Raw genomic sequence first — 27,695 nt, forward strand, 5'->3', positions numbered from 1 at the left:
TCGCTTTAAAACACTCAAAAAGCTTAAATTGGTGGAAATTAACATAATTTTGGAATATCAACTGAATAACACGTCGATCAGCGGAAATTGTAATTGAACATTTATTGTATTACAACTTAGATTCTGTTCACCTCAAGTACTTCCATCAAAGAGACTTTTTTCTTTTTTTTTAATCGCCTATTTTTTCAGGCGAGCTTTACGTCCAACTACCGGGTCGTGGCCGGAGGCGACTAGCAAACATACTTTACTGTAAATTTCTCATATTAACCATTAAATAAAACCCAAGGCCTAAGACCGGGAATCGAACCCACTAAACCAACAATACATCTTAAGCATTGCGGGTCTAGCCTATAACCGCTCGGCACCGTGACGCCTTCAAAGAGACTTATTGTGTATCTCCTGAATTTTTAGAAGGCCACACACACTATTAGGTCTAGCGCTACATTTGTACATAACTTATTCTCTAGTTCATTAGGTGTAGGTGTTAATGTGACATCGGAACAACCTCCAAGTTTTTACTACAGGATCCGAGAGCATGTCATTGACCAATGCTGGATGCTTAACGGCCATCCAAGAGGCTCCTCAGACTCTCTAAATTTGGCCCAAATTTAGGTAGCAAGAACTTATTGCAGAAAACTAACTCTGAACGCTGTTCCCCGCTAACCCTTCGTTTCACGGCAAGAAAACTTGAGCTGAGTGAATGTAGTTACTTCCGCCTAACTGGGGGGAAGAGCTTCAGGTCATTTAATTGACTCAGTACGCGTATACTAGAACTCAAATATGTTCGCAATGGTAGCTATTCTGATGAGAAGCGAAACATTAGCGGTCTCCCAAGCACCGCTTTTAGCTATTCTATTTGGAAGCATATTGACTGTGGGGAGCAATCGGTTGACAGAAGAGGCAGCAGTGCAGTCCCCTCTCAGATGATGATAAGAATGATAAAGGTCAGACGAAAACACTGAGGAAGAAATCAACTGAGGTCAAGATAGGAAGCCACAGGAAACCTAACTTGAGATCTGTCTTTTCTAGAGATGGCCGTCATTCGTCACCGGAAGTTAGAATTTACTGTTCCGACGTTCCGAGATTTTCTCATAAATCGCGGTCACGATTTTCCTTAAATTCTGTACACTTACCTCTCGCATTGTGATCTATCAATAGAACTTCTTTTCTTTATCTATTCTAGAAATTCTCTTATGTGATCCAGCGGTTACGGGAAGTCGCTACAAGCCTCTTTGTTAATACATTATTTTTTCATGGGAGCTATTAATTTTTAAACCGCCAATTCGAGAAGATTCAGTAAATAATTTCAAGAAACGAATAAAACTTTGTTAAAGCTAAGCCAAAAATACTTGGCTTTTCCATCCTTATCACATTATAGAGGAAAAAAAGAGTAGAAAGTAAAGAAATGCCTATTTTTCAGACAGGCTTTTTACGTCTAACTACCAAATAGATATTTGGTAGTTAATTATTTGATCAAAAACATATTGATCAAAACAATGATTACAATTATTTCATTTCAAAAAGATGGGTACTTGGGAATCATCTGAAGATATTTGCCTCTGATTTGAAAGAAAGATTTCCTGTTTGAAAACAAAGAAAGGAAATGGGTTATACCAACGTGGGTTTGTAAGGAAGCACTTTGGGAAATGCGAAATGGTGAGTCAGTTAAGGCTTTATTCCATTCAAAAGAAGCCATGGATTGTGATGAGACGAACCTCAACGACCAAATTCATTCAGCGTTACAAGAACGTTTCCCACATTTATATTACCTGCCCGTGGTTTCAGTGCTGTAAATGGATGCTAATGAAAAACGAATGGATATGAAGTGAATGGAGTGTGCTGAGGAGCAAGCAGACTAAATCAGACTGCTGAGGAGCAAAAGCTGACTAAATCAGACTGCTGAGGAGCAAAAGCTGACTAAATCAGACCTAATACAAAATCTCTGGGCGGCAAACTGATCTCATTAACTTTAGTTTGCTTACCTTGTGATTAGCTGCAGTAGTTTGGAAACCAAAAGGAAACCCCATAAACTGAGAGAAAGAGAGAATTACTCAAAGCGGTTCCATTCAAATTGTTTCTGTTTAATCTCTATCATACTACATGTGCTACTATGGATCCGGAAGGAAGTGCTATTTACTCACTTCTCATCACTTTTTACGTTATTTTCTCTTACTCATCGTAATTTTTTACTCAAGTAGTGATTTTCTTCTACAAAACTTCAACTATTCTTTCATGCTTCTATCTTTTCCCATCATGAAACCATGTCAACAGTCATTTGTGCCCTAAATAGGGTCAACAGTCATTTGTGCACTAAATAGGGTCAACAGCCATTTGTGCACTAAATAGGGTCAACAGCCATTTGTGCCCTAAATAGGGCATGGAATAAAGAAGTACTTGGAGTTATTAAGAAAAAGAGATTTTTTTATTTACTTAATAAAAGGAGCGAAGGCATGACTGGGTGATGAGACAAAATTCAAGTATCTAAATTAACCAAGTTTAAAAAGCAACCTTTTCTATCTTCACTTTTAGCTGATTTAGGCATTGGTGCAATAAGTTATTAGCTGCTGAAGAAAAGAAATGGAATAGTTTCGAACCAGCAGAGATATTATTTGTCCTTTGCAATGTTAGTCGCCCCTGATTTTCATTAAACTAGGAATGATAATTTTGAATAACCGCTATTTGAACAATTTCAAATAGGTAACTATTTCGAATGGTGTTTGTAGGCGATGGTTGGTCTGCAGCACGGAGGCGAGCGTTGCTGTCCTCTGCAAATCTTACCAACATCCTCAGCTAAATAATGTTCTCCTAAGGAATATTTTATTACAGGTTAGGCCGAAGTTACTCGTAGATTAAACATTATATGAGTTAATATTTCCTCGAAAGGACTGATTTCTGATTTTAAGTTTTCAACGGAATTTCCTGATTGCCTTTCTGTCGGCCATTTGTTTTTCCGCGTTCAGCCAAATCTAAAATCAGATAATCGCGAATAGCTCAAATTTGGTGATTCGTTTAGGCGCCTCTAGGGCGTAAATAGTTTCTATCAAAATCTCAAATCTCTCATCATTTTGCAGTATCCCCCCCTGCGATTTTCTTGAAAATGTTTTAACAATTTTCCGAAACTTTGTATTACATGTTTCATTAAAGTAGATGTATAACTTTTATGTGAAGCACATCCTCAGAAAATTCCATTTAAAGGCTCTTTGGGGGAGGAAGGCGGTGGTTGTTACTGAGTGTATACTCGTATAACTGTCATAGAATCCAACAACAACAACTACAGATTTGGTAGGAAATGGGTTACCGGATGTGCTAATTTCTAGAGGTTTTTTTTTTGTTTCCCGCAATTTTTAAATTAGACTTATTATTGAGGTTAACTTCATAACTATTCATGTGAATACTAGTGACTTCTTTCCAGAAAGATTCATTTTTAAGGAAGTGCTGGGAACGGGTGTGATAGGTATCTTTCTAATCTGCGATTTCTCGGACTGTATTACTTACGTGTAATATTGTGAGCATTAAAGACGTTGATAAAACTATAACTTTGAAGATATAATTGACCGGAAATGTGAATCTCTATAGGAACTATTTTCCTTAGCACTCAGCCTCCTCAAATAAAGATCTCTCGGCTTTGCTGGAAGAACTTTTTATGTAAATTTATCTTCAGCCAGGTTTCTAGTACGATAGTTTATTTAAGTACAGCTTCCTTTTATTTTAGCAAGCAAGCTATAGTAAAAGTTTGAAAAAACATTGAGAAGGGGGTTTGTCTTAAGGAGCCGTGTTCTGATCCACAAACTGCGCTCTGAAGTACTTTAAGAACTCAGGAAGCGCTTTAAGAAGAAGTACGGCAATCGAACATGCAGCTGAAAAAATTTTTGGAATACAGCGGATTGTGAAAGAGTGGTATATCTAGATTATATGATATAAACAAGATGAATGTTTAGGTTCGAATTGTGGGCGTCCAGAGACAGAAGGTTGGTGGACTTGGACTAAGTATTAAAGGAGGTGCTGAACACAAACTGCCCATCTTGGTGTCTAGGATATTCAAGGATCAAGCTGCTGACCAGACAGGCCAGCTGTTCGTAGGAGACGCCATCATTAAAGGTATCTCGCCGGAGTGTGTTTCATTAGTATCTAATATATAGCTTGTAGCCAACCACAGAGGAATTTCTTAATAGGGTGTGGCTCCTTCAGATCACAAAAGTAGGCTTATCATTAAAATTTGTGGAGATGATCAGAAAATTTTTAAGGAATAAAACATGCAGAAATACAACAGGCCGGTTTATTGTCCGCAAAGACTCAGATTAAACTAGAACTTGAAGCAATATTTAAAAAACCAAACGCAAGACATCTAAATTGACTAGCTGCTAAAAAGACCTTCAGATTATCATTAACAAATTAAGGTAAACATGCAACTGGTGATACGATTCATATATTCAACCAATTTTCCAAAGAAATATCAAAATTTCTGTGCAGGAGTTAATAATCATCAGTTTCTTAATAACGGTTTCAACATTCTTGTTCGTCTTATCGCCACTAGATATAACTTTGCTCTCTGTCCCGATGTCTACTCTATCAAATTTAAGACTCAATTTCGAAATTTCACTGCTACCAATCATCCATTTTGTTTATGGTATTGCAGTAAATGGAGAACTGATCACCCACTGCCAGCACGACGAGGCAGTAAACATCTTGAGGAACGCCGGCGATATCGTCATGCTGACAGTAAAACATTATCGGGCAGCCACTCCGTTTTTGCAGAAAGCCAGTAAGTACGCTTGGGTCAAATTGGAAGTACAAATTTCAAGAAGTATTCTCTTGATGTGATCACTTAACTCGCTGCTTACTTTTTATTTTTAATATAAAGTATGATATCATTTAATATTGACTCGATTACAAAAAAATAGTCGTTAATACATGAGAGACGCCCCCTACTTCCCCTTAGCATTGATTAGATTAGATTTCTATAAGCTTTCCCTTTGCTGTGGTCTAATTAGAAACGTGGTATAATATTTACTTAAATTTATGTGTCTAATGCGTGCACATTAATCAAATTAATAAATAATAAGAATTAAATATTAGATTAAAAGAGGAATTGTTGCAGTTTCCAAACATACTGCATCTAAAGTACCTAATTAAATTCAGTTGAAGATCAAAATTTCTAACTGATCAGATTTTTCGCTTTGGACCTACACGAAACTCTAACCCTAACTGTACCCAGAAAAAATAATTTGTCTACTTATGAATATTATATGATGATACAATTGAACAGTTGAGAAGGAAGACAATGAACTGGGTAACAACGACGACGATAGTGAGGGGTGGAAAGTGAATGGCACCTCGAATCATTCTCTGGACTCCAGGACTACCAACAATTCCAGATGGGTGGACATTATTACAGGTAGGAATAACTCTTACGCATTCCTTATCTCTAGATTCCAGTTATCTAACACAGTGAGTAATTAGGTTTTACTAACTATGACTGTTTTTTGTTGCAGTGCCCCTGATGATGGCCTACGTCACTAGGTATATCTTCGGCACGGACAAGTTAAGGCCGAACGCTTTCGAAGTGCGCGGACTGAACGGAGCCAGCACTGGTGTGGTGCACTGCGATGACGCCGCTATCTTGTCGCAGTGGCTCAAGTACATCACCGACAATATTATGGGTCTCACACATCTGCAGGTAAATCTATCACTCTACTGGTTGCTCCCCAATGATATTTATATGCCTCACCAGAGGCGGACCCGGGCACGGTTAGGGGTTTCAGTTTAGTGTTTAATTAGCCTTATCTGTACTAGGAAAGTCTGCAATACTATAAGGAATGTGTGTGTTTTTAAGAGATTAGTTGATTTTCTGAATAGACAGAAAAGTCGGTGGAAGAATATGCGTTGTTCTTAGATCTGAAAGAAAAAGGTGAATGTAATGGCGTGTCAACAAGGCTTTCTTAGATATTAAGTTCAGGGTAGCCATTGGAAGAAAGGTGGTTTGTTTTTTGGTTATTTCCACGAAAAGAGAGATAGGTAAGTAAAATGAAACGGTTCAATAAAGTTTTGACCGAATTCATTTCTTGTGAATCGTATGGTTTGAGGAGCAATGCAGGAGACTTGCTGTGTGAAGGAGGTTTGGTATCCTAGTGGTAAGAGAAGGAGGTTTGGTGACTCTAGTGGTAAGTAAGGGAGGTTTGGTGTCCTAGTGGTTAGTGAAGGTGGCTTGGTGTCCTAGTGGTTAGTGAAGGTGGCTTGGTGTCCTAGTGGTTGGTGAAGGTGGCTTGGTGTCCTAGTGGTAAGTGAAGGAGGCTTGGTGTCCTAGTGGTAAGTAAGGGAGGTTTGGTGTCCTAGTGGTTAGTGAAGGTGGCTTGGTGCCCTAGTGGTTAGTGAAGGAGGCTTGGTGTCCTAGTGGTAAGTGAAGGAGGCTTGGTGTCCTAGTGGTTATTACCCGAATATATTCGGGAAATATGTATAGTTTATTTTGTACTCGTTTATTTTGTATAGTTTATTTTATTAATACTCGTTTAAAGAATAGGCCGGAAACCCCTTAGTTTGGTGGGGAAAATTGTCCAACAGGAAACTGGTGGATGCGGCGGCCGAGAGAGAGGGGAGAGACGGCAGACAGAGTATTGGAAGATTTCGTGTGAGACGGACGTCCATCTACGGTCCATACCGGATTTTTTTTAAGGAACTTTTTCTCAAGGACAAAATAGGAAAACAGAAGTACCCTGCCAGCGTACCTGTCCTCTAAGACTAAGCTTGAAGGGAGCTTTACTTCCCTGAAAATTGCTCCATCACACTGACAGGAGGTACTCAATTTCCGCATTAGTGCAGCAATAGTAGTTAACGTACAAGTAGTAGTTGCCATGATGGGTAAAAACTTTGCCAAATCATTTTGGCACGAACTGCGGTACTATTGCAAGGCTGGCCGACAACTTTGACGAGCGAATCTTCTTAACGGGCTGCTGATTGATGAGTAAATACATGCATCGTACAGGGTTATCAGGGAGAGAAAACGGCACTACCCTCATTGAATGTTTCATTTCAGTTTGATGGGGTATTTGGATGAGAGTCCAGCTCCTTAGAGAAGGAAAGCTCCCTTCAAGCTTAACCAGGTGTCTTTTTCCAATATATTAAATTTGATCAAATAGACAGTGATACTGGTTTGTATGTTTTCATAATGTGTTGCCAGATGAAGTTGTACAATAGAAACTTTCCGGCGGCCGAACGCATAGAATACATGGGCTGGGTGAACGAAGGCGTATTGAACAACAACCAGCCGTGGCAGAACTACCGCCCTAGATTCCTTACACTCAAAGGCACGGACGTTATGTTGTTCGATTCACCACCGGTGAGTATGTTATGTTTAATACTTTACTCTTAATCACCAATTCCGACAGATTAGCATGCATAATTTCGTGCATTACTGATTCAGTTTTGCATGTACTCTTATTTGAATTATGTCTCAAAAAACCTATTTGTTTTGTACAGTTAAACATCGGTGATTGGTCGGAATGCGGACTTGTATTTAAAGTTTATCAGTCGATGTTGCGAGTGATTAAAGATTCAGAAAATGTAGATGAAAGACAGCATTGCTTTCTGATTCAAACTTCTGGCCAAGAATCAAGATATTTCTCAGTGGAAACTAGACAAGAATTGTTGCGGATAGAAAGCTCATGGCACAGTTCAGTATGCACGGCTGTTATTAAACTTGGTGTGAGTAATACTCTACTTTACCAATAATTGGAATACCTGACTTCTTTTCCAGTGCCAGTAGTCTCTGGTATTCAATCAAAACAACCATTCGTAGTCTACTTACAATTACTATTTAAGCAATCTTACACACATTTTAGTCTGCCTCGGCCATTTCCAAGAATGTGATCTAAAATATCATGTACTGTTATTATTAAACCTAATTTCAAGAGTTCAAGTATTTTAAAAAGAATACAAGTATTTACAAAGTACCTCCATACGAAATATCCCCGGAAGATGAAACCTCATTTCGGTACCACCGAGTGAAACTTAGCGATCATAACTATTGAAATAATTTAGCTGTTATACTCATTATCATCTACATCTTTAACATGAAACATTAATATCCAGGACAGTTCGATTAAGGACACTTGTATAGGTAGGCTTCCCTCTTGTAATTTCTTTGTAATGTGCCGGGTTATAATCTAGGTGGTGTTAGTATTAATTAAATAACTTTATTGTCTTGTTTATGTCGTCTATAACCTCGAAAATTGTTTTAAAAGAAAGTCGTGTTGGTGTTCATACCAGGTTTTTATTGCATAATACATTAACTTATAATTTAGTCCGGGTATTGCAAATCAGAAAACAAATTTTGGAAAGTCACATTTCCCTGCGCACCGTCCAACCTTCAGATTAAATACTAGTAAAATAACCCATAACTTCCAAAATAAGAAAGTAATCAGTCTATAATTTTATAATTTGTTGATTCTAGTTTTGCATGACCTCTATTAAAATGATCTTTCAAAAAACTATTGGGCACTAATTGTTTAGTGCAGTTAAACTTCGGTGATTTGTCGGAATGCGGACCATAAAGTTACAATTTCAGATTTTCGGTGTTTGTAACGTTCATCAGTTGTCTGTAGAGTGTATTACTAATTATAACGGTACTTGACATTTCTGGTTTACCCTTCAAGAAATGGTGTAGGAGGCCGAAATTGGTGCATATCTAAGAAAACTATAATTGCTCATTTTTAAGAAAACCTCAGTTTAAAAGATCATTATGACGCTTTTGACCCATTAATAAAAATTTTACTTCATTATTTTTACCACGGGGATGCAAAATTGGTATTGCCTGAAAAAGAGATTATTTAGAAATTCTAAAGATGTGTCTTTCTAGTAATTCCATCATTATCTAGGAAATTCGTGCACCAAACGTTGTGTCCAATAATAGGGCCGATGTGGTCCCATTTTCCGGTGAAATGCATTGTTTTATTATTTTTCTTTGTTCTATTTCTATATTTTACAGAGCAAAAACTTCAACGTAACATCGAATGGGAGATTAGCTGGCCTGACGCTAGACTGGAACATGGGATTCGCTTTATATGATAACGCTTCCAGACAGTTCGCATGGCAATATAAATTCTCCCAGCTAAGAGGCTCATCAGATGACGGAAAAAGTAAATTGAAATTACACTTTCAAGATGTTGAAACAAAAGGAATTGAAACCAAGGTAAACTTTCCTCTTAAGGCCTTTGTGGACATTTATTCTTAATTATTTGACTAAAAGGATTATTAGCTCTTGAAGATTACTTGGCTGGATAGGATATAAGTTTAGGTTACTTTAAGAATAATATGAAAACTACCCTTCTTCACTCCAAGATGATACAGAGAGCAGTCATCCCAGACAGTTGGTTGTAGTATTAAGTTAAGCTGGGCATTTCTCCCCTCAGCTTCTGTACCAACCTACAGCCGATTATCTCCTAAGGGCGTCCACTTCATCAAAACAGTCAAGACATTTCACCTCACGTTCAACCGCCTATAAATTGCAAAACGATGTAACTAAATCAGCGTGAATTCTATATTTAGAATATGAATTCTATATTCATTCATTCATTCATTCTATTCTACCAGATTACAATGGATTCTTGTTGAAATGTGCAAGCTTTGCATGACATAGTTTTAAAGTGAAAAAAATTATTTATAGTTTTTTTTTCTGGAAACTCAGGATTTTTTTTTTTTTACTTTAAATTTCCACTTCATTAGTTAACATTTATCCTATCATGTCATTTTAAACTTTCGGCCGGAAAATAAATTTTTGAGATTCTTATTAACTAGAACTTCAACTCCTCTCTTCCTCACACTATTCTCTGGGGTTAATACACATCAATTTACATTTATGGAAATTAAAAGCAATGCTAGAAAATCATGTTCACAGGAAATCTTGTTCCAAGTTTTTCTGGGTTTTTCTTGGAAGTGCTGAAAAGTGGTAAAAAAAAACCTTATCTCCGCGTTTTATTTTTAACTGCTCTGACATATAAACCCTCAGTTTTTTACGGCTAACACTTCTCTGGAATAATCATTTTGAAATTTCTGAGAACTGAGTTTTGGGTTGATAAGAAAAAGTGTGTTTAATTAGGGAAGAGGACAAAAAAAACTTACCTGTTTGGCTGGATCCGTTCATAAATCTTCGTAGGTAACTTCCAAGTGCAACTATCACATCAAACTATCAGATGATGAACATTTTAAAGAAAATTCGAAAATTAAAAGCACAGTAAGAGAGACTTACCTAAAAGTTCAAACATTTTTTTAAAAGTTGTTTGTATCAGAAGACATTCACACTATATCTCAGTTACCCTTGGGGACAAATTGTTTTCGCGCAATATGAGTAAATTATCACTCATGTTGGTGAAGTTCACTATTCATAAAAAAAATAAACACAATATTTATTTTCTATTTATTTTGCGAGTGAATTTTATATATCTTACTGGAGTGGCGCCCCTCAATCAATCAGGCGTCCCTGGCGGCTATTCTCACGCGGCGGCTATATCGTCACTATATCACAGTTCCTCTGTAAATTGCAGTCAATTAATTCAGCTGATATTTTTTGTTTCAGGGCTCCTTCTTTATCCCACAGTTTTAATGCTATACTTTTTTTCAGGAACTAGAATGCAGTAACCTCCAAGCTTTGCTGTTCTGCATGCATGCCTTTCTGACTGCTAAAGTTGCTTCTGTGGATCCTGCTTTCCTCAGTTCTAGGACACCCTAGATTTAAAATAGTTTAACTAAATGTACATGTATGATTATTTTAGTTAGCACGGGTAAAACAAAAAACAAATCTGATAATGAGATTTTAACAATGAAACTGATATAACTTATTTGTTGTTACAATGTGGATAGACTCTCAAAAATTTAATAACGTTAGGTACATTTAATTTCTACATTTACTATATACTTATTATTTATTTATTTTTGTAAAAATAATAATCATATGTCGGATATATGAAAATTTTACTCTCTCAGTAAACTGGTTGGTTGTGATGGTGTTCAGACAGATATTAGCTGTCTAGCTTTAAGCTAAAGTTTATATTATGTTAATTCAAGTTCTCTTAACCGACTCCCGCCTAAGTTTGACATTGTTATTGACAACAGTGTTATTAGTGACAATGTAAATATTACAGACAGAAAAATACTTGTATATAAAGAATGTATGTATTTGTTTTAATTATTGCAACTTATAATTTCATATGTAAATAATAAAAAATGACGCAGTGTACATAACAATATATGTTTTAACAAAGATTTACACAACTAAAGCTAAAAATTGAATGATGACGATTATATTTTATTGTTTAGAGAGAATTAGTTAGAATTACTATTGTTGAATTTATGTTAAGTTTATGTTTGACAACGGATATTTTCTAGGAATGATATTTACTAATAAATCCAAAAGTAGCACAATTTATAAATTAATGGGCACCTTACTTTGCGATGGCCACTCATTAAATTATTTCAGTAAGACGAAATCGGAAACTTAATGACGATTGAGTTGTTCTGATTCTTGTTATTTTGGACTTTATTTCACATACATATTTCCCTAATGTTTAGATGCCCTTACACAAAACTAGTTCTATATAACTGTAACTATGCTAATCGTAAAATCTGTCCAAACTAGTACACTCGCTAGCCTATAAGACCTTCAACAGCTGCAAACGTAGCGACTGTGATAGGAACCAAAGACTTAGCAACCCAGTGTCAAGAAATTTCAGCATTATAGTTTACAAAAATAAGATCTGTTTTGATTCACAAACATAATTAATTAAATGAAATATACACTTCTTACCATTTAATTTATAAATCAACTGTCTAAAACCTTTAAAACTAAACGAAATTCAAAATAAACATAGACAAATAATTCTTTAAATGATCAATTTTTTCGCAGTCTAACGCGCCTTGTCTTTCTTCCTTTCTGAAATTCTTAAGTTAAGTGAAGGTTAACATTACATCTAGGTTCCCTGAAATTGAGAGATTTGGTAGAACGACCCCTATCAAAAGGGCCAACTTGAGCTCCCGCTGTATCTCTAGTTTCTTGATTAACGACATGCTTCCCTTAACGGTCTCTCGCCGGGCCTTTCCTGCCTCGTCACTGAACTTCTTTCTTTTTGCCAGATCTTTTTAACTGTTCTTTCGTTTCAAAGCCTTCATCATCTCAATACAAAAATTTTCATCCTATTCAGGGAAAATAATCGCTGTAAGGGTGGAGGCCATTTAACGTAGAGGTTTGATCTTCACAACTCTAAAAATTTCTTTCGGATCTGGATGTATGAGTCTCTTTATTCATTTCGTAGTCAGAATTTCTTTTACATTTTCTGAGATCACCATATCCCTTACTTTTAATTATAATGAAACCAAAATTTATACTCTTCTATTACATACTTCAAAAAATTTCTTGTTCGATAGTTAAAAGCGAAGAACAATTACCTAATAAATTTTGTCTAACACCCTTTCGCTCGTAATACCCAGAAAGCATGAATCACTTTTTTCTTCTTTTTTTTTACAAGATTATGAATGAGTTTTCCCTAAACGACCCGCTAAATATCGCCCATTTATCCAATAAAACGTAGATTTTTTTTTTTTTGTATCCCGACAATTTTCGGCCATCACCTCATTGTACGAGGTTGATTATACAGTTTGGTGCAAGAGAACTAGACCATGTTTCCGTCTCACACTAAATTAGCTGACTAAGCGTTATTATCTGTACTGCAAACCTAAAACACTCTTAACGTATCTGTTAAATGGTTGAAAACCATTACTTCAGCGGTGCTAGCAGTAGTGGTATGGTAGAATGTCGCATCAGTTGCCACCCCAGGCAGTTTCAGCGAGAATATACTAAACCAACCTTGCCGCCAGGATACAAGCATTATCAGTCCATAGTGATACGAACCATAACTGTGCACTTTAAATTGATTCTTAAATTAAACATCAATTAACCACTTGCACTTGATTGGATTGTCCATTACAATTAGAAAAATTTGACGGAAAATATCAAACTTGGCTAAATTAACAAAAAAAGAATCAGATACGTATATTGTGAAAAATCTTTCAAATATTTTGTGCCAATAAGTATGACAACAGTCCAAGTTCACAAATTTCAAAGGTTCTATCAAATGTAAATGTATTTGATTTTAAGAAAATATTCAATGACGTTTGTAAAAAAAATAATAATAATACATAATTAAATATTCAAATTTTATTATCAAACCTGTGATATTTGTTTGGTCAATTTAACGAAATTGCCACTATTAACTTTAATATTGTAAATTACTTGTTATTATTTATTGTTCCTTTATTATTTTATTATAAGATCAACATTTTAATATATGTATGATAGTTTTAAATTAAATCTAATCAATTCAATCAAGGTGTGGATAAAGAAGTCTAGTCAGAATAATTCTATATGTACTATTTACATTGTTACAACTTATTAATTATTCATTAGAACGTCTTCACTTTAAATTATTCAATTTATATGAGATTAATTAATTTTATTAACAATTATTTTGTTATAGTAGAAAGTTGAAACTTCTATACTAATTTTTAGATGTTGAAAACAATGTGGAGCCATTGGCCATACTAGTAGCAGCATTTTAATGTAGAATTAACTTCGGCTGTGAGACTCATCGAGTCCCAATGAGGAATTTCTCTTTTAACCACTTTTTTGCTGCCCGTAGTTGTCACCAGTACAGGCTTGTAATTTTTATCTGACCTGATTAGTTTAACTATACCAAAAAGGGGGGGGGGTTCTCTGCCTACATTTCTAATTTTTGTCTAACCACTTTTTTTATACAAAAATCGAATTTATATGGAAAAGCACACGCGTAACTGAGGTCGCCTAACCAGCCACATAGCTGTTTCTTTTACTTGTTTTCCTCAAGCAAACAAAACTATGCCCTCAGAATTAACTGCACAAACGAAATATTCTACCTGACGATCTTATCAATGTCATCCATACTGCAGTATTTAACTAGTGCTTGCCCGGCGTACAATGCTTGGAGCACCCGTTTAACTTCCCCGTGAAAAGATAAGAAAACATTAATTTTTTTCAGTAATATAATAATTCCAATTCTACCGTCAGATTAAGGCTCTAGCTCCTACATCTGTAACACACATAAATCGAACTGGTTACTCTCAGATGCTTTCTCCTGGCGCTTCCTAATCGTTTCTTTATTAAATCTTTTTTGCCGCCTTCAACATAAGGAGAAGCTCTGGTGCATCCATTTTTGTAGCAAATTAGAGTACTTATTGCCGTTCACGCCACAATGGGAAAACAATCCACTGCAGCAAATCCTTATCGATTTCTCCTTACCCTCACCAGACAAGCAATTCTCTAAGGATGTGTTGTAACCCAGTTAAAATTGTTGCCTGTGAGAACCTGTTGATAAAAATAATGCTATTGGTTGGCACTCTTCTTAATAACTCCTGCTGCCAAGCCAATATCTGCTATTTCCCTTGCGAATTTGGTAAAGTCCTCCCGACCATGCCGCCAGCTGAAAATCCTCTTATTTGTAGGAGAACTGGTACTTTCTTAACTAATAAACTTTCGTTTTTCCACCCATTTCAATGAAAAAAAGTGCACGTACTTTGTAACTGTTTGTGAACAGTTTTATTTCAGTTAATATAAAAATTTTAGTACTTTTTTCTATGTTAGAAGAAAGGAATGTAGGTGTGAAATCGAATCCTTATTCATACATAACTAGATAATTTACAGAATATTGAGTTTAATAAATTAAAATTAAACTAAAAAATCCTAATATTTTTTCCACATTATCGATTACTGGTTTATTGTTATATCAGTAATGATTCTAACTTTAAGTATCCTGTTATCAAATACATTACTTAAAAATGCATAAAAAATTGATCAAACATCAAACTGTATAATTTTAGAGTGAAACTTTTTATAAGCATTTCAAAAAAATGGTTTAATAAAGTAAACTAAATAGTAGGCAAAAACAAAAATTATACATATATTATAAAAATAAGTGGAAGCAATTTCCGAGAGTAAAGTTGTATGAGATATATTTAAGTATTTATTGATCGGAGTGTCAGCTTAACAGAAAGGTCTTCAACGCCTTCGTCACCTGAAGCAATACTACTCAAATAAACGAATACATAATTTATTGTAAATAAGTGCAAACTTGCGCACAAAATTATATTATATAAATAATGTTGAACTGAACACGCCTGAGTTAATGAATACAAGTTACAGCTATTTTAATTAAAATGAAAAAGTAAAAATATTTTTGTTGTATACATAATCATGTAAATAATTAAATTCAAAATAATATTTATGTAAATACCATTTAATATTGAAAGTTGTTGAGTTTATTGTTTTATAAATCATTTTGTAAATAGTAAGTTAAAATATTGTCGATCTAGGTTTGCTCACCAAATGCATATTATTTACGTATTATTTTGAGGAGAATACAAAACAAATGAAAGTTTACAAAAATGACGAAAACCACAGTCTTGTGTATCTGAATAGTAAATGAAATAATATGTTCAAAAGAAACCAAAGTTTTAGCAATAACAGTAAAAAATTGTTTCTACAAGACAAGTGTAAAATGGAAATGTACTTCTTCAAAATTAAATTTTTCGAATTTTAATAATATAATAATAAATTATTTGCTAATGATTCATAAATAAATATTATTTAATAATAAATAATATATTAGAAATAATATGATTGTGCCTCTAGAGAGAAAGAGAGTGAATGGGGGCGATACGGTATTGGTAGTTTTTTTGTCAATTAGTGGAAGTTAGCTACACAGAAAGTAAAGTTTGGAAAAAGATTTTTTAGTTTTCATTTTTAAGTGGAAATTTAAATCACAAATGAATGATTATTATATAATGAAGATCTGGTAACGTGCAACTAAATAAATATATTTACATTAAAAATCTCTTAAACATATTTAAACTAATTCGTAAAGATACATTCAGATACTGTATAAATAACTTCATATTTGAAAAACCAACTGTAAAATTCATTGTACCTGTCTCGATCTAAAATATTTTCGCCTTTTTTTCCCAAATAAAACTTTTATTAACTACAAAACTCATTAATATTCTGTTTGCTTTTACCCAGAATAAAAATTGTTGGAATTGACTGTTGTAAGCAGTTCAATTCAATGTTAGGCAGTATCAAAATCAAATTCTCCATCTCTTACCGATCTATTAGGAATACTGGGCTGTGAATGTAATTGTCTTGTTTCAGAATAATTTGGGTAATTAGAAAGGAAAGTGTTTCTGTTTTTAAGATGGAGGTATCACATTATTAGTTAGAAAAATCGATTTTATGGAGTGCTGATGCTGTTGTAACTTTCTTCAAGTACCAAAAACAAAAAACAAAACTATTGCAGTAATATTACATAAAAGATCTTGCTAAGCTGATTTTTCAGGGACTTAACTCTGTGATTGGTTATTAATATCAAACGCGCGCTAAAACTAAAAATATAAAATAAAATCAGTGATATTAGACCTAATAAAATACCTTGCCTATTAAGAAACCTAAAAAAAATTAAATATGCCTCGACTGTTATGTCGAAAGCAATAACCATTAAAGCAACAAATTAATGCTAAAATTTGTCTTAACGATAACCCCCTATGCCAATGGGAATTTTTCTATTGAACAAAAATCATTTGCCACAGATAAAATACTGCCACAATTAAAAATGAAATTAAAATACAAATCTCAGTAAAACTAGTTCAAGTCCCAGCTCATTCTGCAAATGTTTTTGTTAGTTCTAACGTTGTAAGGTCTTAATAAAAAGGCGCGTAATATTTTATTTTTTAAAAGTGTCTGTTCAAAATATTTTAGGATATTAATAAATATATATTATGTAGTCTGCATATTCTGATGGGGTCGTAGCCCCCACGCTTCAGTCGCCTACGCCAATCACTGCTATTCTAACGGGCTCTTCATTGATATTCTATCGTAACAAAAATAACCAAATCCCTGTTTTAATCGAACTAGTGAACGCTCGGATCACTATCTATTCTGTACAGATTCCAATATCTCAAAATATTATCATTAAAAGAATTATATCTATGTCAATTAAGCCCTAAATTCGGTAAATAATAATAATAATTTTGTTTGCCAAACCGTTTCCTCTGTACAAAGCAGTTTTGACATGAAATAAGCACGAATCAAAATTAACAAGTAGAAATAAAATCATAATAAAAAACAAAAGAAAAACTAATGTTGGCCCTGGCGCAATTTAAACTGATTGCATACAATTCCAGGTTCTAAAGTATGCATTTTTTTTATCTCCGAACATTAGTAATATTATTCAAAATGTAAAACTGTAAATTACTCGGAAATAATACATTCTTAATAGGACCTACCCTGACTTTTTAATAGAACACCCTAAAATTTCACATACGTAATTTGAAGTAAACCCTCTAACAACTGTAACGAACACAAAAGAAACTTAGTGATGATTGTGGGGGGTCTAGAAGCGGCGCTCACATTCTGGGACAAGGTCGACTGTATCAGGGTGGACCGCCACAGGCTGCTTTCCAACGTAGACGGGTATACTTGCCACCAAATCTTACTACAATCTCTTTATCGCCTTAACTTCCCACACTCAGCACCAATTACCTTTCCCCCATTCGCCAAGACGATGCCAATGCCAATTTTACAGTAAGTGGCGTTAACATTCAGAAAAGTTTGCTAAATTGGTTTCAGAAAGAAATTAGTGACTGTGCACGGTCCAGTTGTGAGGAGACTGTGATCCCTGCAGCGGCTCACAGCTCAGTGTCTAGTGAAACACATGTCCCGGTTCCCAGTCAAAAACTGGATTAAGATGATTTTAACTAATCCGCATTAAATTAGAACAAAATTCAGAGATAACGCTCCATTTGTTTGCTTTACCAGAGGAAAAGCTATCTGTGCTTATTTACTTAGGAGTTAAGAAAATTTTAGCTTCATTTACTAGTTATTGTCGAACGTAGAAATTTATATTTCCAGTTTTCATCAGAATTATAGGCTTGCCGCGTCTCTGAGCCTGAAAAAAACAATTTTTAGGTGTGTTCTAGGGGCGTGTTTGTGAATGTGAACAAAATAACTAAAAAGCGAGAAATGAAGGATGCAGAATTTTTGGATTTAAATTGGACCCTACAGAGAAAACCTACAGTAATTTAGCGAAAAAAATCCCTCAAGAAGCATATTGTTTTACTGGACTTTATTACTAAAGTGATTAAGGTAAATAAAGGTATTCGACGGAAAGTTTTGTCCCAAGGAAATATTTACGTCATTTCAGGTTAATGGGTGAGGTAGTATTTCCTCTAATTGGTGCGAACGGCTTTGTGCTTCACATACTAGAAAGAAAGTTAAATGAGTGGTTAGCATACCGAGTTTGAAGGAAATTCCGCTACCGGAAGTATATAACATCCTCGCAAAAAGATGTGGATTAATCACTTTAATTAGTACAATTTTTCTGACAATATTTTACAGGGCGATGTGAGAACGGATAGGCATAAGTTCGCCATAAGAATATGTATTTCCGGAATAATTCTGTAGCTTACATTTTGGAATGGCTATTAGCATTATGAGCTTCACTTAAGTTTCTCATATTAAACAAAAAAAAATCTAAGGAGAAGACCGGCAATCTATCACAGAATGAGTGTCATTCTTGGGCATCTATGGGAGAGCCAACTGGCCCTCTTTTTTTGGCGGCTTATTAAAATCTTATCTTCAATTCAATTAGCCACTAGGGTACTGCAAAATGTTTTTATTGAACTGATATCGTTGTATTCAAGTACCTCTAATTCCCACTTTATTTACGATCTCAGATACAAGAATTTCAGTCCTTATTTTGTCTACTTCTGGCACAAGCTGGAGTTAGTTGTTCATTCGCATGTTCCCTGTTATCCATTTGGAACAGTTTGCGTAGTAGTTGGAGGTCTTGCAAGTGAGTCAAAATTTCAAAACTGGTTCATCGTTCTTTCGGCATGGCGTAGTAGAGTAAGCCGCCTCCAAGGGTGGCAGCGGCTGCCTCCACTGCACACTGGTGGCGTGAAGCCCACTTCTAATCAACGGATCTAGGGCTTTTTTATTCTTTGACTTCTTTATTCTCAGCGGTTCCAAGCCAGTTCTGAAACAGAGTACCAGGTGTTCATCAAAGTTAAAATTTAAAGACAAACACCGACATAATACCATGGTCACACAATTTAAAACTAAAACATGCATTTCAAGCCCCCTCTCAGGGTGTGTGTGTCAAGTGGTCTGTCCCCAAATATATTATTTCACCTTGGCCTTTGCAAATGTCAGCGGAATCTGCACTGAAGTGTTTACTTTGTGTGGTTTTGATTCTCTTTTATATTTAATTATTTCTTGAGGAATCTTACTTTTGATAGTTTTACTTTCTATTATTCTTGATGGTGAGAGCGACACTAATCCTCATTTTGGCGTATTGGTTAATCTTAAAAATTATTAAGTAATGTCTACATCAGTACATTAAGCGCTGAATCTCAGCTACAAAACTTAAGGATGGCGAAAGTTACAGTCTTAATGAAATGGGAATTAATGAATCGACTCCGAAACAAACTCAATTAGAGGATAAAAGAAAGTAAAAATGCTTAATAGAGCTTCCGTAAGTAGTTGATTCAAAAACTAAGCGTTACCCAGTTACATTTCCATAAATAAATGTATTTAAAAAAAAATGTGCAAATGGCAACATATGAATATCTTAGTTATTAATGAAAAAAGTGAAGGTGGAGTACAGATTGCCTTGAAGATGACAATCTGTGAGGAGAAAATATGCCGATCGAATGTTAAGCAGTTAAATATTAAAATAAGAAGGATTTCTATATCAAACATTCCAATCGGTAGTGTTTAACATCTTAGTTACAACATCATGACCACTGTTTAGGAATTAACAATCATTCCACTGCAGGAGTTTATCGTGGGCGATTATGATCTGTTCCTTCCTCAACTGGGCAAATAGAACCTCTTGCAGCTCTGCACCTTAATTCAATTATTAGTACTGCGATTAATCTAAATATCAAAATATTTACTTACGCTTTCCTGAAGTTGGTCAGATGCTGCTGGGATGGAGTAACTGGTCTGGTTTCCATCCCACTCAACCAGACTTTAGGAAAAGTGCACTGGTCTCGAAGCGGCAATAATGGATGAATGGGTCGGATTTGCAAGTCTTCCTTGTCTACGCTCTGGAACACCATTATTGCGAAGCTTTCATGCTTGATGCTCCCGTAGCCTATGAAACAGAACCTAAGATAAAATAAAGGGCTGCAACTAATGAGGGACGAATTGCCAGAAATTGCAGAGGAAGGGATTGTAAGAGGGCCTAGAGAGCGTCCCACTTTTCCTTAAACTAAACATTTCTACCACATAAACATTGGGCATGTATTTTAATGTTATACAACTTACTTGTTACATCTCTGACCACTTGCTAACCTTCACCCTCAAATCGGCAGTTATTCTTCTGTTTTATATTAAAGGTTTTCTACATTTATTAATCTCTGTATTATTTATTTATTAATCTCTGGATTCAATGTCTTCTTCTATAATTATTTTCTCTCTAAATGTGGTAAGGCTCACAAGAGTGGATCTTGCTTTGCATACCAATTCTTACATTATCCACCTCTCGCTTACTTATAACCGTATTTAGCTGGATTTAAAATAATTCAATTATAAATATTTTTTGCTTCGAAATTTTCGCGTTCTCTGATTCAATAACACCAGATACAATTACATTTTTCTGTATTTCAATTTTATTTAATCTTATTTTACCTACAATCTTTCCGACCGTTTAAAAAGCATAATCTCCGAACTGTTGGTTCTCTTTGAAAATTGCATACCCATGATTTGTTTAATCTCTTTTTAAAATGAGTTAAGAGATTTAATCGTTTGGTTTCTTTTATTCTTAGGCGACAAAATAATTGTAATGAAGTTAGGAAGAATTACAACCGTAATAGTTATAAACTGAACTAGTTGTAAACCCAAACACCCACTTAAAGTGGATCGATCTCCAGAGACTGTTTTCATCTGTTTATTGCCATATCACTTCTTTCTAACCTGTCTGTCTGAAAACTACTCGATAGATTTTCCGAATACACACACACAGTGTGACCGTTTGCAGCTTTAATATCTTGTTTGATCCCAATTTTTAACTAACGTTTAAAAGGCACGTTATTGACAGTTTCGCAACATTAACTTATCTTAAAAATTAATATATTGCTAAATTTAGGAGTTTGAAGAAAGCATCTTGAATAAAGTGAGAAGCACGTGACGCTTTTAAGAATCTTCATGTACAAAGATAAAGACTTCCAGAATACGTATGAAATCCTTTCCGAAAAAACTGATATAAAAATGAATTCTGAGCGGCTCTGATGTCATACTTCCCTCAAAACTTGTAATACTTAGTGTAGTGATAGGGGCAACACTGTAGGCAGGTTAACAGTGTTGGAGCGTCACATGTATGGTGGTAAAATACATGAGTTGTTGTTCTGCTATCTTGTCTATTTATTAACACTACACTTAGTATAAGTAAAACTTTAACGCTTTACCTGAACCTTATGTCGGGTTTACCTGAAGTAATGCTATAAACATGTTTTGACTTTTCTAGTTACCCAAGTTCATGGCTTTTCGGCGTATGCTCAAATAACCAGCTACTTCTTTACGACATTGGCAAAGCATATGCTTTTATTCATCAATAATCTTTGGTCAGGTTTTTTCCCAGATCTTAATCAGTAAAATATACTGGCGATGTTAGTAAGAAATATAGATTTGGAATTTTGATCCACTCCCATCAAAATTTATTACAAAAAAAAAATACATATTAAAATAACTTCAACAAACTAATTGTTCATTACAAGTAAATAAACAAAGTGAAGCAATGAGAACTGACCTAAGCCGCAAATTAAGTAGTATAGTCTGGTATCGAATGTGACGGTAATTAAAGGATCACTAGGGTCCAAGTCTCTGAACATCTTGTATTCATTGATGAGGTTGTAGTAGAAACGATTTATCAAGTATGAGACCAGTAAATCGTCCTTGAAGCTCGTAGCCGCAACCTCTGAAGAAAGCAAAAGAAACTGCATTTGGAAAGTTACTGTTCAAAGCAAATAACATATTGACAGAATGATGTCAAAGTCAGAACTCTGTGGGCTTGGAGAAGCATAAATATTGCGCATGCTGACGTCATACCACAAATAAGAATCGCTTACGTTATGATCAATCACATAAATAAAAATTCGGACACTTACTTTCTTCTATCAAAATAACTACTCCGTCCACATTTTTATAATGAAATAATCGATTAACTAATTCTTCACTTCTTCTAATAATTTTTGCTGGCGGTAAATTTTTAGTTTTTGGTAATCCATCCTTTAAAATTAATTGGCATCAAAACTTTGAAACTTTGTTGAATACAATTTGAATTTACAAATCCAGCAAGAGTTAACGGAAGAATCTTACAGAGTCAAGAGATGAGGCACTCAGAGAGATAGATGAGGTTCTGGAGGAGGGAGCCACTTCAGCTGCAGAGGTCGAATAATCGTCTGGTGGTAGTTCGCACTTCCAACTGGTGTTCAATCGGTAATCTCTGTCACGGTCTCGACTAAGAAACTTCTTACGCGTACGTTTCCTCTTCTGTCTAGCAAGGTACTCTCTCAGAGTCCTTGGGCTTGCATCTGAATCTGAGAAAATCTCATCCCAATATTCTGCTTTATACTTGACAAGTTTCCTCCATTCCGGTTCCTGAAAATAAACCAGAGTTGTTGGTCAATTTCTAACAATCGGCTGGTTTTATGCGGGTCCGAAGCATAGAATGAACCTCCTTAAGGATCTCCATAAAGAACTCCATATGGTAAAGCATTAAAAAACCTCCATGTTTTGAACATTATACTTCCGGTTTCATACTTCTAATGTAATGCAGAATCAAAAAAGTTAATGAAATATTTTCCGGAAGTAAAAGAAAGTAAAATCTCGACCATTGAATGAAAGTGAAAGAGCACCATTTTATGTACTGGATAACTGTGCTTTTATTGGTGAGGGAGTGGCTTACGGTGTCACTACGTCATCAGCTACACTCCGCCTACTCACACATCCCATTCGCCAATGAGATTAGCCAATCGTGAGTAACCAACCAAACTGAACCAGTTTCTGTAACTCAACCAACCCGCATAGCCACGCCCTGAAGAGGACAATATATTTGTCGAAACGTTGGCAAAAAGACGAGTTGTTTTATTTGACCGATTCCTCGCAAATCTTCCATCCTAAGTTTAACAATTTGCGGTCACGAAAACTATATATTCATGTATAAATAACAATATTTTGAGGGTTAATTTGTTTAATATGTGTTCCAATACTCCATTGTATAGGGCAATACCCTGAAAGCAAATAAAAATTGTACTTATACAATATTCTGAGGGGAAATGGGGAGAACTTACCGCTTTCTCTTCATAGAAATGCCATAGCTGGTCCATGTACTGCTCCCAGTCGGTGGCGAACTCCGATTCGCTGTCTCCAACTGTTTCGTATTGCCGTTTCACAAGAAATTCATCCTCTGGCTCCTCAAAAGGCCCAGCTATTAAATTCTTGAAGTATATTGGAATACTTTCGTATTTTTCTTTCCATGAAGCTTTAGGTAGTGACCTTAATCTTTTTATGACTTTCCATAAAAGTAAAGAAAGAAAACAATAATGTTTAAAATTATTCAACAATATTTTATACTTTTTCAAAAGTTTTACAAATGATTTTCATTAAATTGACGATATACAAGTTTGATCTAGAGTTTAATTGAAATATTTGTCTGGTAATTTTAATCAAGGGCACTGGGGTGAGTTTCTATTAAAAGTGTCATTTTAAAACAATGGTTGTTCTTATCACTTATTTAATTAAAGCACTTTTAAATGGATTGCTACAGGTCCCAGTAAGAAGAAAAGTACTTAAAGAGAGGCAGTACTTGACAAAATGTATTAAGTACTTAATAAGAAGCAGTACATGACAAAATGTATTCTTTCTTGTTAGAGATTTACCGCAAAATAGCTCCCTACATTTTCTGAACTTGGTGTTTACTTAAACAGATATATAACTTTAATTATTTTGGAAAATTAGTTTTAGGCCAACTGTGGAGCAAGAAAGTGAAGAAAGAAAAAGTAGCCTCCCAAGCACCGATTCATTAAATACGGTTTTATAAACTGTAAGAAGGTTTTAGAAAATGGGAGTTTCACTTTTGGAGCTTAAGATTTTAGTAACAGAACTTAGAGAGAGTGCCCAAGATTTCTTTCATGTGCGGTAGTAACGATGTATTTTAGATTATTATTTTACCAGTTTTCTAAATGGCGCCTTTTGAATGACTTACGCGGCTTAGAGGGCTGAGGATCACTTTCCTCGCTGTCAGCATCGGTCTGTTCCTCGCCGCACGCCGAGTCTTCAACCGACGGCACCTCCTTGATAGAACTCAGCTCGTCAATCATCTTCTTGCTGGAATCCCAAGTCGCAACTTTCGTTCTTACTTTCTTTGCTTATTAAAAAAAATCTTGTTCATTCCCTCTTATTGGACCGTTTGAGTGCGTAACTATAGTAACTTCATGAAGCTAGAGGATTATTAAACACATGTGAATTTTAAATATTATACTGATTCTCTTCTATCTATACATCTATTCCTGAACAAAATGGACCATAGCCTCTATTTGTTAAACTATTTTTGGGACTACAGTGTTTAATTGCCAGAGCCTCAATCTGTACATGTATTTCTGAGGACCAAAGTATAAAATTGACCAGGCTTTATGTTTGCGATTTCTGTAGTAGTAGTACTGCGGTTTTCCATTTTAGAAATTTCATCAAGTTTCCACCGGTACTACTGCTTTGACGCCCTACTCTTATGAGGGTTACTCTGGTTTTGGTTCTTCAGGTACCCTATAAGATGAAATTCAGAGCTTAACCCTTCATAATCACCTTATATTCCCTTGATATCTTCCTTTTTGGCGGCCCTTTCTCTTTCTAAGCGGATGTAACATAGTGTTTAGTAACATAGTGGGATCTTTGTATAAATCTTCAGTTTCCTATTTCTCCAAGAAGCACGAGTCAAATTTCTATTTTAGAAATAAACTAGCGGTAAAAGTTTTCTTGAACCAACTTTCTGACCCGTTTCGTTAAAACGGACTGTACGGACTTCCTACTAAACGGACGGTACGAACTTCCTTTCATTTCTTTCTTTCTTTTCTCTAACTTCCTTTGTATCACAGTAATGCTTGCTTAAAGATAACTTGTTTGCACGGACGAGAAACAGTAGAGACCAGTAGATAGTTGGTATGTTTTCAGGATTGGTAATTACATTTTTATTATTTTTAAGGAAATTAATTATAAAGAAAAAAAATTATGGGTTTACTTAAAAATTAATATTAAATTTCTCCCTCTGAGAAGAAAAAGTGCTAATTTTAAATAAAAAAATCCACAAAAAGATACTTTTAATTTGATATAATTTGATGAACAAATAAGTTCAGTTAGTTTTTTATGTTTATGTTTCAATTTTATTGAGAACTGTGTTAACTACATTTCTTTCCATTTACATCTTATTTTACGAAAGTTATTTATTTCTTGCACAGTTTTTGTTATTTCTTATTTGGTTCTATTTTATTTTAATTTACTTTTCATAATTTTAATTTTCTTTGTAGTTTATTTTTGTTTCGTAGACAACCCCTCAGACGGTCGTTGACCATGAGATTTGTCTGTCGCTTTTCATTATGTTTATACTTTACGAAAATATTCAAGACCAACTATTTTTTCTTTTTTTTTTCTTTTTAGGCGGGGTAGCATATGAGGTCATTGGTACCCTGAGCTGTTGGCAGAGCACTGATGGTTTCCGGACAGTGTTCTCTCGTTACAGACAAGCTGTAAGAAGCTCCTAAGAGAAAAACTAAAGACCAACAGTTGGATTCGAACTTGGGATCTCCGAAACTGGTTGAGCTTGTCCGCAAATGAGAGATACTGGATTATTCTAAATTCATTAAATTTACTTAAAACCGTTAAATTTCAATTCGTGCAGTTCTCTAATTTTCTAACCGTTAACTATGATTGCACTGAAAGTTGTACAAAAAGTGCTAGCTCCAGCTTCCTCAGAAACTTTGTGGCAATGCCATAAACATTTCACTTGCTTTCACAAAGAAATTCGTAGACGTGATTGGAAAAATCACTAGACCGTAGAGCACATGCTAGGAACTAAATATCACTTTCCAAACCTCAGACCACATTGTTGCTTCCGCCACAGTGGTCCCTCCTTATCTGACTTACGCTTCACTGTTTACTGCAAAATCGCAAAAGGTAGTACTGCGGTTTTCCATTTTAGAAATTTCATCAAGTTTCCACCGGTACTACTGCTTTGACGCCCTACTCTTATGAGGATTACTCTGGTTTTGGTTCTTTAGGTACCCTATAAGATGAAATTCAGAGCTTAACCCTTCATAATCACCTTATATTCCCTTGATATCTTCCTTTTTGGCGGCCCTTTCTCTTTCTAAGCGGATGTAACATAGTGTTTAGGAGGAAATCTGGAATATTCTATTGTAATTTAGCAAAATCAACATAATTCTTCAGTAATGTGTGGTCCCCATAAAAAGAACGTATATTTTATGTTTTTTAACTTATTCTTGTTCTACTGAAGTCTAACTGGCAGCTATTTTTTATTATTATTTATTATTTTTCATTTATTAAAAATGTTATTGCTTTGAGTAAAATAATGTAAATAAAAAGGTTTAAAAAGAGATATCATCCGTACCTTTTTAAAGTAAACATAATCTTCATCTAGAATTATGAACCAGCTTTTTACCATTTGATATATTGCTATTTATTAAAATTAATCTAAAATAAAAATCAAACTGTTAAACATGTTCAAGAGGCCTCAAAACTCGTGTGTTTGGGAAAAACTCACTTTCAAAACTTGAGACAGTCGCAATGGTTCTTTAGATAGGTGTAGGTAAGAGAAAGGAAGAAGATTAAAAATGAAAACAGCTGGTATGATTATGTAACAGGTGGCTGTGTATGAAAAGGAAAGTAGTTCATGACATGTCCGCTATGTGGCCGCGCAGCGCATTCAGTGGCACACTAAGCCGAACTGGTTTTCGAACTAAATAACATCCGCCCCCGTTATTGCATCAACATCACTCGCAATTACATTCTCCAAATGTTCTTGTTCTGCCATCTACCAGCAGAAGAGTTGTCTGAGCAGTTCCCATCCCATGTTAGCATGTAAACTGTTGAGCAATGTGACAGATTTCCCACGAAGACATTGTAAAAGTTGTAAATTACCGCATCATTTCCTCGCAGATCATATAAAAAATGAAGAAAAGTGACAGGGAAAACTGGTGATTATGGCAATAAAATGTATTTTAAACGAATTCAGGCACAACTTTCTAACTACTATTTAAATATTTCATCAGAGAAAAGTTCTTAAGGGAGAGGTAGGTTAAGCATTCCTCCAAAGTAATGTGCTGCCTCATTACCTTTATAATATTCAATGAAAATGCAACGAATATTACAAATTGGAAAAAATCTGTGTGACTGAACCACTTGTGTAAATTGAGCAGTGATTGCGCACTCAGCTGGCCGACTGGGGGATCTAATTAAAATTGAAAAGCAACTTAGAAACCCAATTAGTTAATAGATCCAGAGCGCAAACGGTTCACAACACAATCAAGAACCGGTTCTGTAACAAATAATAACA

General features: G+C 35.0%; 2 protein-coding genes across 11 annotated transcripts in view; one reads left to right on the top strand and one right to left on the bottom strand.

Annotated features, from left to right (window-relative positions):
- The window catches only part of Syn2 (Syntrophin-like 2), a 71,030-nt gene extending 54,960 nt beyond the window's left edge, over positions 1-16,070 (top strand). For all 9 annotated transcript variants that reach the window (XM_074116850.1, XM_074116854.1, XM_074116853.1 and 6 more), the window contains 8 exons: positions 3,939-4,098; positions 4,637-4,762; positions 5,267-5,395; positions 5,493-5,677; positions 7,175-7,333; positions 7,474-7,698; positions 8,981-9,184; positions 10,613-16,070. In XM_074116850.1, coding sequence (XP_073972951.1) covers positions 3,939-4,098; positions 4,637-4,762; positions 5,267-5,395; positions 5,493-5,677; positions 7,175-7,333; positions 7,474-7,698; positions 8,981-9,184; positions 10,613-10,720 — 1,296 coding nt within the window. In that variant the 3' untranslated portion in view covers positions 10,721-16,070. The remainder of the gene's footprint in view (positions 1-3,938; positions 4,099-4,636; positions 4,763-5,266; positions 5,396-5,492; positions 5,678-7,174; positions 7,334-7,473; positions 7,699-8,980; positions 9,185-10,612) is intronic.
- On the bottom strand, positions 15,878-24,562 carry LOC141448483 (uncharacterized). Of its 2 annotated transcripts, XM_074116859.1 has the most exons (7): positions 24,336-24,562; positions 23,422-23,642; positions 22,448-22,729; positions 22,237-22,357; positions 21,879-22,046; positions 20,030-20,225; positions 15,878-19,103 (listed from the first exon to the last, which is right to left on the bottom strand). In XM_074116859.1, exons 1-7 carry the CDS (start codon positions 24,448-24,450, stop codon positions 18,926-18,928), a joined length of 1,281 nt encoding a protein of 426 aa, XP_073972960.1. In that variant the 5' UTR covers positions 24,451-24,562; the 3' UTR covers positions 15,878-18,925. The 2 variants fall into 2 exon arrangements, with proteins under 2 accessions (XP_073972960.1, XP_073972961.1); XM_074116860.1 differs by lacking the exon at positions 21,879-22,046.
- Between the last annotated feature and the right edge of the window lie 3,133 nt (positions 24,563-27,695).

The sequence above is a fragment of the Rhodnius prolixus genome, unplaced genomic scaffold (genome assembly GCF_049639745.1).
Source record: "Rhodnius prolixus isolate KJV_2025 unplaced genomic scaffold, Rpr scaffold_43, whole genome shotgun sequence".
NCBI lineage: Eukaryota > Metazoa > Arthropoda > Insecta > Hemiptera > Reduviidae > Rhodnius > Rhodnius prolixus.